The sequence below is a fragment of the Cnephaeus nilssonii genome (assembly GCF_951640355.1).
Source record: "Cnephaeus nilssonii genome assembly, chromosome: 9".
NCBI lineage: Eukaryota > Metazoa > Chordata > Mammalia > Chiroptera > Vespertilionidae > Cnephaeus > Cnephaeus nilssonii.
Genome location: NC_137080.1, coordinates 96,172,009 through 96,184,832, shown reverse-complemented (window position 1 = coordinate 96,184,832; position 12,824 = coordinate 96,172,009). Strand labels below are relative to the sequence as shown.

Genomic DNA, 12,824 nt, shown 5'->3' with positions numbered 1-12,824 from the left:
CCATAGCGCTTCCCTCATGTATCTGGGGCCTTGGTGGGGCATTTGGACTTGTCATGTGACTCCTCCAGCTAGATGTTCTAGGAGTCGTCAGATCTCTGAGGCCCATGAGCCAGTGTTCCAGACCCCAGTGGGATCTGCGAAGCTTATGGTCTTTTGAGTGTCTGCCATTTCCTCTTGGCCTGGCACTAAGCTAAAGTAGGGGAGGACAGCCCTGCATCTCCAAGGCAGAAACAGGATTCGCAGCCGTCTGTCACTTGGCTGCCATCTGCCAACAGTGCCTCTAGCGGTCACGGGCTGTGTTCACCACATGAGCAGTGGGCTGGCTCCTTGAACTGGTCAGTCTTGGCTGAGCTGTCTGGCTGCTACTGCTTGGGAAATGGTTTTTTACTGGACAGTTTCAAAGTCCTATCCTAGCATGCACCTGGAATAGGTTTCTTCCATCTCATAACTCGGGTATTTACATACAAAAGTTTTTTGCATAAAAAGTTGAAAACGGGCCTGTACATTTTAGTGTGCTACGTGAACAGTAAAATGTGTACATCTGCTCACAGCAACCATGTGTTCAAAGCTGTCTGGTGTAGTGGGTTCCTAGGATTATTGCGTTTTAAAAGTCAATTTCAGAGATTTAAGGGGCCCAGACTATGTAATGAACACAATTTACAGACAAAAGGGCCAGGAAAATCTGACTTTTATTTCTTAAATACTGTGAAGGAAGAGGGGGGAAATGGTCCCCTGATGAGGGAGGGGCAAAGAGCTAGGGATCCTCAGCAAAGGCCCGGTGGGCACTAGGGAAGCGCTGGGGGCTATAGTTGGGATCTTCCTGCAGTCGCTTCTGTAGATCAGCCCGGAGCTAGAAAGAGAACAAGCAGGTTGGAGGGCATTGGCCAAGGCCCTAGGATCCCAACCAACACGCAAGGCCATCCCTCAAGAGCTAACACTTCCCCACCAGCTCTCACACTGTCAGTAGCCCAGTAAGGCATCGCTGAGCCTTCCCAAATACCACTAGGGAAAAAGCTTAAAAACATCAAGTGGTAGCCGCACACTGACCAGTTCATCTCTGAAGGGATGTGGGAAGAGGTACCCTAGCCCAACCCCTCCCACTAGACCATCCCTATTCTGCTTCAAGGTGGGGGCACCTGCTGCCTGTAGCTCTCCTGAACCTCTGGTGCCTCCAGGTCCCGGCTCAGGCTCTCAGGGCTCGTCAGGGGCCGAGCTCCGGCTGCCTTAGCTGCCCGGCTCACGGCCTCTGAGAGAAGCAGCTGGGGGCCCTCACCCTGCATCGTCTGGGGGACGGGGTTGGGAGGGAAAAGAGGATCAACGTCAGATCCAGTGCCACCACCCAGCTCACCCTTTCCATGAGTCAACCGATATCCACGCCAGGAGAAAGAAGGGAAATAGTCCCATGTGTTTTAACAGCAGAAGTGCTGACTTAATATTGTTTGGCTCTGGCCAAAAACAGCATTTGAATGTGTTGGACTCGCTCTTCAAAGCTATCTGGTCCGTAAGAGGAAACCCACGGTAAGGAAACTGGGCCCTCGTCAGGGACGGGGAGCTTCGGTGACAGGGCTGCTGGCAGACTAATGGGGCAGCCGTGAGCACGTCGAGTCCCACAAAGGTTCCTCGTCCATTAAATGGGGCTAAACTGAAACTCCCTCCTTCCAGCTCCGTCTGTTTGATTCTAAGCATGACGGGGATTTGGACAGAGAGGGATCCTCAGGGAAGAGGCAAACCCACCTTGCGTCTCTTGGCAGGCATACCACTGAGGTAGGCATCGCTCAGGGGAGGCTGGGGTTTCACCTTCCGCTGGCTCTGAATGTCCTGCTGGATAATAGGGACCCACTCCTGGGAAAGAAAAAGATTAGGAAGTCATTGCCACAACTTCCAGCTGCCTCTGCCCACTGATCACCTGACACTTACTGGGGGGACTGCAGCTGCCCAAGGTTCTGTCTCAGCTGAAGCTCCATCCTGTTCCTCTTGAGAGCCCCCTTCAGGGGCAGGAGGTGGGCCTCGGGACATAGCCTCTTCTGCTGTTGTTCCCGGGGCTGGGGAAGCATTCTCCCGCTGCAAGTCAGACAGCAGGAAGAGTCAGAGTTCTCAACCCACGGAGCTCCACCCCCATCCCTCCACTCGGTCAGCTGGTCCCTCAGCCTCTCTCTGGTACCTGAGGCTCAGGGGAAGTTCTCTCTGATCCCTGAACTTCCATTGGCTCCTCAGAAAGTGGCTGTGAAATTGGACAGAGGAGAACACAGAAGGCCCTCTTAAATCTCTCCAGCTCCCTGCAGTCCCCGGATCCCACAGCCCCTCCTCAGGCCTTTACCTGTGGGGGGTCACCAATCCTGCGGACGTATCTGAGGATGGCGTCTGGGCCCACAGGCATGTGCTCCAGCACGACCTGAAGCCTCAGTCCCATCATAGTGGTCAGCCAGCTCACCAAGGACGGGTTCACCCCACGAGACATGCGACGCTGAGGGGCAGAAAGCAGACTCAAACACAAAACCCGCAACCAGCTTTCGAAAGGTATCAAAGGGTAAAGCATGGCAGTTTGGAGAAGAAAAATGAAACTGCAGGATGCCAAAGAGAATGGAAACCTGAGGAAACAAAGGCTGGGGGATCTGGGCGGGGTGGTGCTCACAATTCGGCCATTGATGACAGCAGCTAGCTCCATCTGCTGTCCCCCCAAGCAGTGCAGGTTCAGAGCCAGGCACTCAAACAGGCCCTGGTTACACAACTCCAGCAAACGGGCCCCAAATCCACTGTCTGTGGGCAAGACAATGAGGGAGTGCTGGCTCTGCCGCCCTGCACACCACCACGCCATGCTCCCCCGACCCAGCTGGCCTGACCTGTGCAGTGCAGAACGTGAGCTGCAATGCTATTGAACTGCTCCTGCAGAAATTCCAGATTCGTCCGGATGATGTCTACACCTGGCTGAACCTGCACCAAAGACTGAGAGACAAAACGAAGAACCAAAAATGAGGAACCCCAAGACACTGGGAGTCGAGGAGGAGGCAGGAGGAACAGAAGCTATCCTACCAGACTCAAGAGAGGATGGGATGGGGAAGGGTTACTCACAAAACTCTCCCGAACATATTCTTCTAGCCCAGTGATCAATGTGTGAGTTGCCATCTATGGGGGGAGGGGGTGGGGGTGGGGGTGGGGGGGAGACACACACACAGCACAAGTTTAGATTCAAGTCTCAGTCCTCAAAACACTTCCTCCTCCACCCCAAGACCAGGACTGCTTGGGCTGGGATAGTCACAGTTTAGGTGACAGATACACTGAGTCAGGAATTAGGTACTGAAGGTGAGGAGGAGGAGAGCTCTGGGACCCAGGCCTCCACTTACCCGGATGTTACCAGGTGTGGGCTCCTGGCCACCCAGGTAGTGCTGGTGAAAGAAGGATCGCAGCTGGGGCTGGAGCCGCTGCAGTGGCTGGAAATGCCCGTGGAGAAGCATCACCACATCCACCATGGAGAAATTCTGGCACAGAAGAGACAGCAGGGCCCCAAAGAAACCTGTGGACAGGGGCAGAAGTTAGCAACGTCTTTATCAGCTGACCTACCCACCCACCCCGGCCCATCACCCTCACCCCACCTTAGCAATACCCCTACACACAGGTCATCCACCTTCCCCTGGCTGCCCCTTCCCGGAGAAGACCAACCAAGGCGCCCCCATGCTCACCAAGAGCCCCATCAGCCCCAGGCTCAAAGATGTTGCTGGACCCACTGAGGCGCTGGATGAAAGCGGCGATGCTTTCACTGCTGCCGGCCCGAGCCCCTAGGGAGCCCAGCAGGGAGCTCAGCACTCCCTGCACCACCGAGGTAAAAAACTCCGGGGACAGGCTTTCAGGACCCAGGCCTCCAGGACTCCCGGCACCACCAGAAGGGGACCCTGGTGGGGGCATGGTCTGCTGCTCCGGGGCCAGAGGTGGAGGTGGGGGGGGTGGGGGGGGCGGAGGGGCCGTCTGTGTTGCCTGACAAAAGAGAAGACATACAGAACAGAAGATGAGGTGAGGATGGGTATAAGGACATAAAATGGCATCAGGAGGGTACGAACCAGAGGTTTGGAAAATGGGGAGCTCTACTCTACTCGACTCCTTACAGCAGAACATGCGTGGGCAGTACTGAGCAGCAGAGGGAGGCCAAGCACCCGCCTCTCCCCTCTGAATGAGTTAGGTCAGAAAGCAGTGACACGCACGCTCCAAGCCCCGTTTCCTCATCTCCAAAATGGGGGACTCAGAGTCAATGGCTCCCCAGGGCTCCTTCCAGGTGGTGATATAATGGCAACAAGACACCAGTGCCTGGCTGGGCAGAGAGGACGAACGAAGAACAAGCCAGCCACTCACCTGCAAGAAGTCAGTCATGCCTTGGAGAAAAGCGGGGACACCAGGCATCGCCACGGTGATGGTGGGAGAAGCCATGCCAGGCCCCCCAGCACCTGGCCCTGCGGGCCCCAGCAGGTTCCCCAGGAGCTGAGAGAACTGTACGTCTGTGGTGGAGGGCTGAGGGGGTGGAGGCTGGGTGGGACCCCCTGGGGCAGGGCCAGCTGTGGTGGCCGTGTTGGTGGTGCCAGCACTGGCTGACGCAGTGGCAGGGGCTGGAGGTGGAGCCATTCCTGGGGTCCCCTGAGCTGTAGGGACCAAAAGCAGCAAGGTGAGATCTAAAAAGAAACACGACTCCACAGCACCTCCACTCGTCCTCTAGCAGGAAGGTAGGACAAGCAACTCTGCAAGAACTGGGAACCACCAGGGAGGAGGTCAGGGAGGGAGGGTGGGCCTTCAGAGCCACGGAAATCGCTGAAGTTTGAGGGAAGAACGAGGACTCACCCACAAGGACAGGCTGCATAAGAAGCTGCCCTACAAGGCCGCTCACCATCTGGGCCAAAGAGGCATTGGTACCCAGACCAGCACCCTGCTGAGAGAGAGGGGCTTTTGGCCCTGCCCTTTCCATGCACTACCACAGACTCCCTCCCCAGGTACCCCTAACAAAACTCTCCCACCCTTACTCACCAGAGTCCCCGAGACTGGGGGCCCCCCAGGATGGGAAGGCCGAGCCTGTGGAGGTGTGGGCCGGGCAATCACCACCCGGGTCGGGGCTGCCGGGAAACCTGGCACCTGCTGTCCTGTGCATGGCACAGGGGAGAGACCAAACAGGGCTGAGGGCCGGGCCCATGCTCGCCAGCCAACAACACCCGCCACCATGGACCATGGCCCTCCTCCCAGGCCTCCCTTTCCAGGTCATTACCTGTGGCCGCGGAGGCAACAGCTGCCACCATGGCCTGATGAGTGATCTGGTGGGCGACGGCGTGCATGAACTCAGGGGGCAGGGAGGGCAGCTGGATGAGGGTGGAGCCTGGGGGGCGGGTCTGATGTAACCTTGAACCTGGACCCCTTCAACCCACCCAATTGGCCCTACCCCTTCTCTACCCAGAGCTCAGCCTGCTCTGAAGCCCTCACTCTTACCCAGGGTCTGGCCATGACCAGGGGGTCCCAAGGGGCCAGTGGGAGCACTCGGAACTCCACCAGGTTGTGTGCCAGAATCTGGGAAGGAAGACAGAGAGAGTGGTCCTGAGACAAGTGGGGCCAAGGCCTGACTGTATCCTCCTGAGATGGGAGTCCTTCCGGCCCCCATTCCCCACCTAGAACACCTGCCTGCCTTTCCCACCATCTAGACGGGGAGGAGGTGCTCCCTTCTCTATGTAAACAAATTTCCAAGGACAAGCAGTCCCCCCCCCTACCCCTGCCCCCCCCCACACACACACACCTGCTCTGACCCCTCTGCTACCACCAGCAGCCCTGGCCGCCCCCTTCCTCACCCTCGCACCAACCCTAATTCACCTTGAATGTTCATGTGCATCATGACTACAGGTTCCACGCTCTGGTGGGAAATCCGGATGACCCTCGGGTGGCTGGCGGTTGGGGGGGGAGCCGGCCCTGGGGGAGGCGCCCCCTCAGTTGACTCGACAGTGGCAGAAGAGGGAGCCAGGGGTGAGGCCTGCCCTGGACCAGGGGGAGATGCCTCCGCACTGGGAGTCGGGGGGGGCCGAGTCCCATTCCCAGTCATGGTCACAGTGGTCCCCACATTGATCTGGAGCAGACAGACAAGTGGGACAGAAGTGAGAAAAAAAGACGCTAACCCAGAGCACCACCCCATGACGTATTTCTAAAATCTCCCTTATCCTTCGTCATCCGTTTTCAAAGCCTCCTCTCCTCCTAACCTCCTTCAAGTCCAATAGCTATCCTGGGTCATTCCACCAATAGCCCTCCCTTCTCCCTCGGGCAGGCTGGCCCACCCCACCTGGATGGGGATGGCTGCCTGCTGGAGCACCATGGGGGTGGTGTAGTGAGACATAGGCCGGACCACATGCAGGTGTCGAGGGGGTGCACAGGCCAGATTGCAGCGCAAGTCGGACAGAGCCACAAAGGTGTTGCCCAGCAGCCGCAGGCTCTCCCCCACCAGGTTGATCAAGCGCTGGTCCTCCTCCCGGCCCTCTTGCTGTAGCCCCAGGCCAAAGGCAAGGGGGGAAAAAAAACACAAAAGGCAGAAAACATCAGGCTGGAATCCACCCGACTAACCAAAGCAACACCTGAGAATATCACACCCTCTACACCTTTAGGTGTAGCCTTGGAAGCTTCTGCAGAGACCAAATCTTTGGAAAATTCTATTGAATACAGAGTTTCCTATTAAAACAGACCTTAGAGTGAATCAATGTCATCATCTACTAATCTCCCTTACTTTATAAACTTGCTAGCCCTAGCCGGTTTGGCTCAGTGGATAGAGAGTCAGCCTGTGGACCAAAGGGTCCCGGGTTCAATTCTGGTCAAGGGCACATACCTTGCTTACAGGCTCCTCCCCAGCCTGGGCCCTGGTCAGGGCTTGTGCAGGAGGCAACCAATTGATGTGTTTCTCTCACATCAATGTTTCTCTGTCTTTCCCTCTCTCTTCCACCCTCTCTAAAAATCAATGGAAATATAACCTCGGGCCCTGGCCAGTTTGGCTCAGTGGATGGAGCATTGGTGTTCAGACAGAAGGGTCCCAGGTTCAATTCCGATCAAGGGCACATGCCCGGGTTGTGGGCTCGATCCCAAGTGGGGGGGCGTGCGGGAGGAAGCCAATCGGTGGTTCTCTCTCATCATTGATGTTTCTGTCTCTCTCTCCCTCTCCCTTCCTCTCTGAAATCAATAAAAATATATTTTTTTTAAAAAAAGAAAAATACCCTTAGGTGAGCGTTAAAAATAAATAAGTAAATAAAACAACTCAGGGGACAGAGAGGTACAGAGAGTGGGTACTGCAGAGACGATCACCTATCCTGAAAGGGAGGGGAAGACCACTTACTTACAAACCTAGGGAGAAATCATCTTGCGGACAATGTCTTTGTGGGGAGAGGGGGATGTGCGTGTCAGCCTGCTCCACCTGGGGGAAGTGGGCTGGGGGGTGGGCGGGCTCACGTTGTTGTTGTAGTCCGTGCTGGCAGCAGCACCCAGAACCTCATAGTAGCGCTGCAGGAAGGGATGCAGGCGGCTCTCAAGTCGCTGGAGCTCCTGGAGCACCTCGATGTACTCCGCAGGGGAAGGATGGCTGTGGGCAACCCCAAGAGGCTTTCCTCAGTTTCCCACCTCAGCGGACAGGGACATCTGTCTCTCCTGGCCTCCCGGAACCCTGGCCCAATCCCTTCCTGCACTAGCAGAGCCTGTCCGTTAGCCCCACCCACGGGGAGATGGGGAGAGGATGAACTGCTTCCACCCTGCCCACTGCACAGGCTGCACCTACAAGGGCAAGATGCTGGCCCTATCAGAAGACGGGGCCTCTGTGAGAGTCTGATCGGGAAGCAGCATTTGGTTCTCCTTGCCCCGGGGAGAACAGTGCAGCTCAGCTGCCCAGTCCTAACTTCCTTCACCTACTCCAGAGCCCCTCCTTGACCACAACCACCTCCACATAAGACCTCCAAGAAATCCCTCTTTCCCCATCACTCCTGTCCTGTTCCTCATCCTCTACTCAGGATCCCAAACCCCTCCCAAAGTGCCCTCCATCTCTCACTTGGGTGCATTTGTCTCTGGGACAGGTGTTGGGCCCGCTGGGGCTGGGCCAGGAGTCAGCTCCGGGCTCTGGGCTGGGGCACGCTCCTCCACTTCTGCCTCCATGGGCTCCCGAGAAGGCGCTTCGCTTTCACCCGGATCTGATGGCTGAGAGCTCAAGGCTCCTGGTTCCTGGGCCACAGTCGGTGTCTGTGCAGGCGGTTGACTGGGCTGTGCTTGGGGCCCCCCTCGACACTGAAGTGGGGGAGAGTCAGGGTGAGCCTGCTGCAGAGGACTGCGAGGTCAAAGGAGCATGAGTGGACAAAGTGCTCTGGAGGCAAGGCTCTGCATCTGTATGTCGGACTCCCTAGCAACCACCGTAAGACTGACAAATCAGAGGCTTAATAAATACCTGAAATTCTTGCAAATGAATTACTAACAAAAAGTAGAGATTATGGTTTCCTAACCTTCAGGAGAAAAAGCCATAGGTTGCAGACACAGCACAAACTAATGAAATTTGGACATTTCAGTATCAAATATCATAATTAAGAAATTAAAGGCCCTCCCTTGGCCGGTGTGGCTCAGTTGGCTGGGCGTCAACCCACACACCCAGATGTCCCCAGTTGATTCCCAGGCTGCGGGCTCAATCCCCAGTAGGGGGCTTGCAGGAGGCAGCCGATTGATGGTTCTCTCTCATTGATGTTTCTCTCCCTCACCTCTCCCTTCCTCTGTCTCTCTAAAATCAACAAAAACATGTTTTTTAAAAAAAGTGATTAAAGGCCCTGGCCGGATAGTTCAGTTGGTTAAAGAAACCTTCCGATACATCAAGGTTGGGGGTTCGATCCCTAGTCAGGGTACATGTAAGAATCAATCAACAAATGTATAAGTGAGTGAACCAACAAAATGATGTTTCTGCCGAAACCGGTTTGGCTCAGTGGATAGAGCGTCGGCCTGCGGACTGAAAGGTCCCGGGTTCGATTCCGGTCAAGGGCATGTACCTTGGTTGCGGGCACATCCCCAGTGGGGGCTGTGCAGGAGGCAACTGATCGATGTATCTCTCTCATTGATGTTTCTAACTCTCTATCTCTCTCCCTTCCTCTCTGTAAAAAATCAATAAAATATATATATTAAAAAAAAATGATGTTTCTCTCTCCCCTTTCCTCTCTCTAAAATCAATAAGTAAGTTTAAAAAAGTTATAAAGTATAAAATTCTTTTTTAATTAAAAAAAAAATGCCACGAGAGTTATCTGACAAGTGTAAAACAAACTTCCCAGACACCAGTCACCAAGAGGACTGGCAGGGACAAAATAGCCTCATAGATCATTTTTTCCGCCCAAAGAATGAAGACTGCAGAGAACAGACCAGATTAGAAAGGAAGTGACCAAAAAAAAGGAAAACAAAACAAAAAATGAAAGGAACCGGCCAGTCATGCTTTCACTCCCAGGCTGAGACAAGGGGTAGGGAGGATAGGGAGAGAGTGACAGACCACTTACCTCCATCCGGGACAGTAAGGTCTGTATATCCCTGATCATGTGCTGAGCCATCACCAGTCGTACCCGGGGCTCACTCTATGATGAGAGAGGGAGAGTTAGGGCAAGTTTGAAAGAAAGCCATGAGCTCCAGAGCCTATTGAAACAGGTCCCAGCATCTCCTCAGCCAAGTCCAATCCCACCTCACGGCCTCCTTCTCCCAGATCCCCTTCCCTGACCCTCCCAGGCCCCGTGATACCTGAACTGGGGCCTGCTCCATGTTGATGTGAACATCCACAGCAGAGCCGTCACTCTGGGGAAAGGGTAAGGGAAGTTGCTCTGGGAGAAGCCAAATACTAAGGCCCCCATATTTCCAATTCGTTCTCTGGAGACCCATCCTTTTCTCACATCTGAGGCCATTAGCAGCCCACAGGGCCCTCCAAACCCAATCTAAATACTGAGCTCTTGGCTGTTACCACAGCCAACACTATCCTTCACCACAAAAACCACCCCAGGTGGGACACAAGCTTACAGGAAGATTGAAGGTTCCAACCATGACATAGCTGTTGGCATTCCGGTCATGAACAGCGGCCCCAGGCCCCCGAGTACCAAGTGGGGGTCCCCCACCATGGGTGGCTGAGGCAGACCCTGTCCCAGAAGATGCCCCAGAAGGGAGCTGAGTCTGAGGAGGCGCGCGTTCTACCAGGTGGATAACCTTGCCCCCAACATCTGCAAAAAAAAAATAAATTATATATATATATTTATCAGGTAAGCCCATGGGTTCAGCTCATCCCTCTGCACAGCTGCCTCCAACTCCGAACTGCCTCCCCCACCCCCTTACTGTATTCCTGGAGCTTCTTATCATCCTGCAGAACTCGTCCCTGATAGATGAGCCGTTGTTTCTCAGAGGGGATGCTGACAGAGGCAGCAATGTGCTCCTTAAATTCCTTTACATTCATCTGCACAGAAGGGACGAAGAGGTGTCAGGGAATGGAGGAAGAGGAAGGACAGAGGAGGGACAACTGACTTGGAGGAGTGAGGGGTAAAAACCACCTCATTATAAAATCACTACCCATTTCTCTTGATTGTAAGGTAATTATGTGCAAAACCCCAAACTAAGACAACTCCCTGTCAAAATACTAACAATAAACTGTATCTTTTAGGCCTAGGAGAAAATTACATGGCTGAGAAACAGAAAAGCCAACTGATAATCTGTTCACTCCTCTGCCTGGCTCACAAGGGAATGTGTGTCTAAAGATATAGTTCCCCAAACACAAAATGATACAACTTTAGTCTCAAAGATAAAAGTGATGACAAAGAAGATGGGGTGGACAATCAGGTGAAGGAAAGAAGACTCAACCAAGAAGAACGAGAGAAGGGAGCAAAAAGAAGACTATTTTTCCTAACCAGACAACTTACTCTTGGGAAGATTAGGTGTTTACACAGATCTAATCACAAAAGCCTATATGGTTTCCTGAAATACATGTAATGTCATGTTTTAAAAACCATGGGTCAGCCAAAACCGGTTTGGCTCAGTGGATAGAGCGTCGGCCTGCGGACTGAAAGGTCCCAGGTTTGATTCCGGTCAAGGGCATGTACCTTGGTTGCGGGCACATCCCCAGTGGAGGGTGTGCAGGAGGCAGCTGATCAATGTTTCTCTCTCATCGATGTTTCTAACTCTCTATCTCTCTCCCTTCCTCTCTGTAAAAAATCAATAAAATACATTTTTTTAAAAAGAAAAAAAAACATGGGTCAACCCCTCACAATTTTGTCTCCCAGTATTACAGGAGCAATGACATTGATAGCTGTGCCAATGCTGTTAAACTCAAATGATTAAAATTATACCACACGTTAGTATCTCCACTCAACACTCTATTAGGTTTCTACCTGCATTATGGGCTCTGATTTCTCACCTTTAAAAACACAGTATAGACCTAACCAATTTTTTGTTTTTAAGACACACTTGCGTTTGGGGTCTGTGTGTTCTATTTTCCTTCCCAAAGGCAGGAGCCATGTCTATCCCTTTGACATACAGATTCCTCCTTCCTCCATATTTCCCTCTGCATGGAGTTCTATTGAGGTGGAGGAAGGCAGAACAAAACCTAGCTCATTCAATAGAAACCATAGCTCCTTACTCAACAAAACACATCAAAAAATGTTCTGTCTAGAATATGAACAAAGAAATCAATGGAAAAAAAGTTGAGGACCAGAAAATCAGGTTGTTCTCTCAGGTTAAAGGGCCTACAAGAGGAAAAGTCTTACAGAAGTACTGGGGTCTCACCTGGGCCCCCACAATAAAGGTCCGGGTCTGAGAGTCCAGGGTCTTCACCAGCACCTCCAGGCTGTCAGGCTCCTCCATGGTGGTACTGGTACTATTATTGGGCTCCATGGCCTACAGCTCTCTAGGAAAGAACAGAGGGAGAGAGGCCCGCTGTCGCCTAGAGCTGATTTTATATACCCAGAAGCCTCCCCGGCCCGAGTCTCCGCCCCAATGCCTAAAGAGTTTCTCCCACACTAGCACACACACTCACACCCACCCCTATCCCCCTTCTGATTCCGGGGCACAGGGAGAGAAATGCAAAGGGCAGGAGACGACGGCAAAGGAAGCTGGAGGACGGGAGGTGGGAGGGGCCCCACGATGCCAATCCCAAGAGTGGGCCACTCAGACTAGGGAGCAGGGAAGCAAGGAAGCAGGATTCCAGTGTCATCACCGGTTGCGATGGGCCCCAGATACGCTGGGACAACGCGAGAAAGGGGGAGGGGGGTCGCATTACACTCTGCGAAGAAAGTGGTTTCGCGCACGCGCGCCACGCCCACTGAGCCCGCCTAACTCACGACAGACCCAAAATGACGGGACACTCACGGGGGGCCAGACCGGCTAGCTGACTGCCCCCCTCTTCCGCCTTCTCTCGGAGTCCCAGCAGAGCGTCGCAACCAACACACATCAAATACACATACCACCCCGCGGGTCCACCCCCGACTTCCCCACGGTGCCGTCACTTCCGGTCACCTCCAACCTGCCACCGACGGCCACTTCCGTTTCCCCGATAATATTTGGAGATCGCGAGGCGGAACTTCCGGCTCCCCTCAGGTCCCCAAGCTTCACTTTCGTGGGGCACGACAAGAAAGTCCACGGCCCCAAACAGAGAGTTCCTGAGGGCGAGACGGGCCGGGGCCCGGCCTAGATGGGAGGGAGCCGAGCACCCCGAGGAGCCGCCGCCGCCGCCGCCGCCGTCGCCCGGGGGACCGTACTGCGTCTGCGTGCGTCGCACTACGCATGCGTACACACAGGCACCGCCCCACCCTCGCTGGCGCCGTTCCTTTCTTCCGTGCGCGCGCAGGAGC

The 12,824-nt window shown here is 54.2% G+C and overlaps 1 protein-coding gene across 20 annotated transcripts; it reads right to left on the bottom strand.

Moving 5' to 3' along the window:
* Positions 1–670: 670 nt before the first annotated feature.
* BAG6 (BAG cochaperone 6) lies at positions 671–12,752 on the bottom strand. 20 transcript variants are annotated; one of them, XM_079780484.1, is made up of 26 exons: positions 12,490–12,752; positions 11,761–11,881; positions 10,321–10,438; positions 10,012–10,208; positions 9,739–9,792; positions 9,504–9,578; positions 8,033–8,265; positions 7,444–7,573; positions 6,293–6,490; positions 5,833–6,082; positions 5,458–5,535; positions 5,240–5,347; positions 5,005–5,117; positions 4,822–4,909; positions 4,342–4,625; positions 3,678–3,969; positions 3,342–3,511; positions 3,070–3,123; positions 2,841–2,943; positions 2,633–2,757; positions 2,318–2,464; positions 2,162–2,221; positions 1,918–2,061; positions 1,735–1,842; positions 1,137–1,283; positions 671–850 (listed from the first exon to the last, which is right to left on the bottom strand). In XM_079780484.1, exons 2-26 carry the CDS (start codon positions 11,866–11,868, stop codon positions 755–757), a joined length of 3,480 nt encoding a protein of 1,159 aa, XP_079636610.1. In that variant the 5' UTR covers positions 11,869–11,881; positions 12,490–12,752; the 3' UTR covers positions 671–754. The 20 variants fall into 20 exon arrangements, with proteins under 20 accessions (XP_079636610.1, XP_079636612.1, XP_079636599.1 ...); XM_079780486.1 differs by having other exon boundaries at positions 12,497–12,752; XM_079780473.1 differs by lacking the exon at positions 12,490–12,752 and adding an exon at positions 12,343–12,469.
* Positions 12,753–12,824: the final 72 nt, after the last annotated feature.

Bases quoted from the DNA above. Each gene is read 5' to 3' on its own strand.
- BAG6 (XM_079780484.1), bottom strand. From the start codon at position 11,868: ATGGAGCCCAATAATAGTACCAGTACCACCATGGAGGAGCCTGACAGC. The intron at 10,209-10,320 runs GTAAGGGGGTGG...TTTTTTTTGCAG, and splicing joins TAAGAAGCTCCAGGAATACA to ATGTTGGGGGCAAGGTTATC. The intron at 6,083-6,292 runs GTGGGGTGGGCC...TGTCTGCTCCAG, and splicing joins AGGCAGCCATCCCCATCCAG to ATCAATGTGGGGACCACTGT.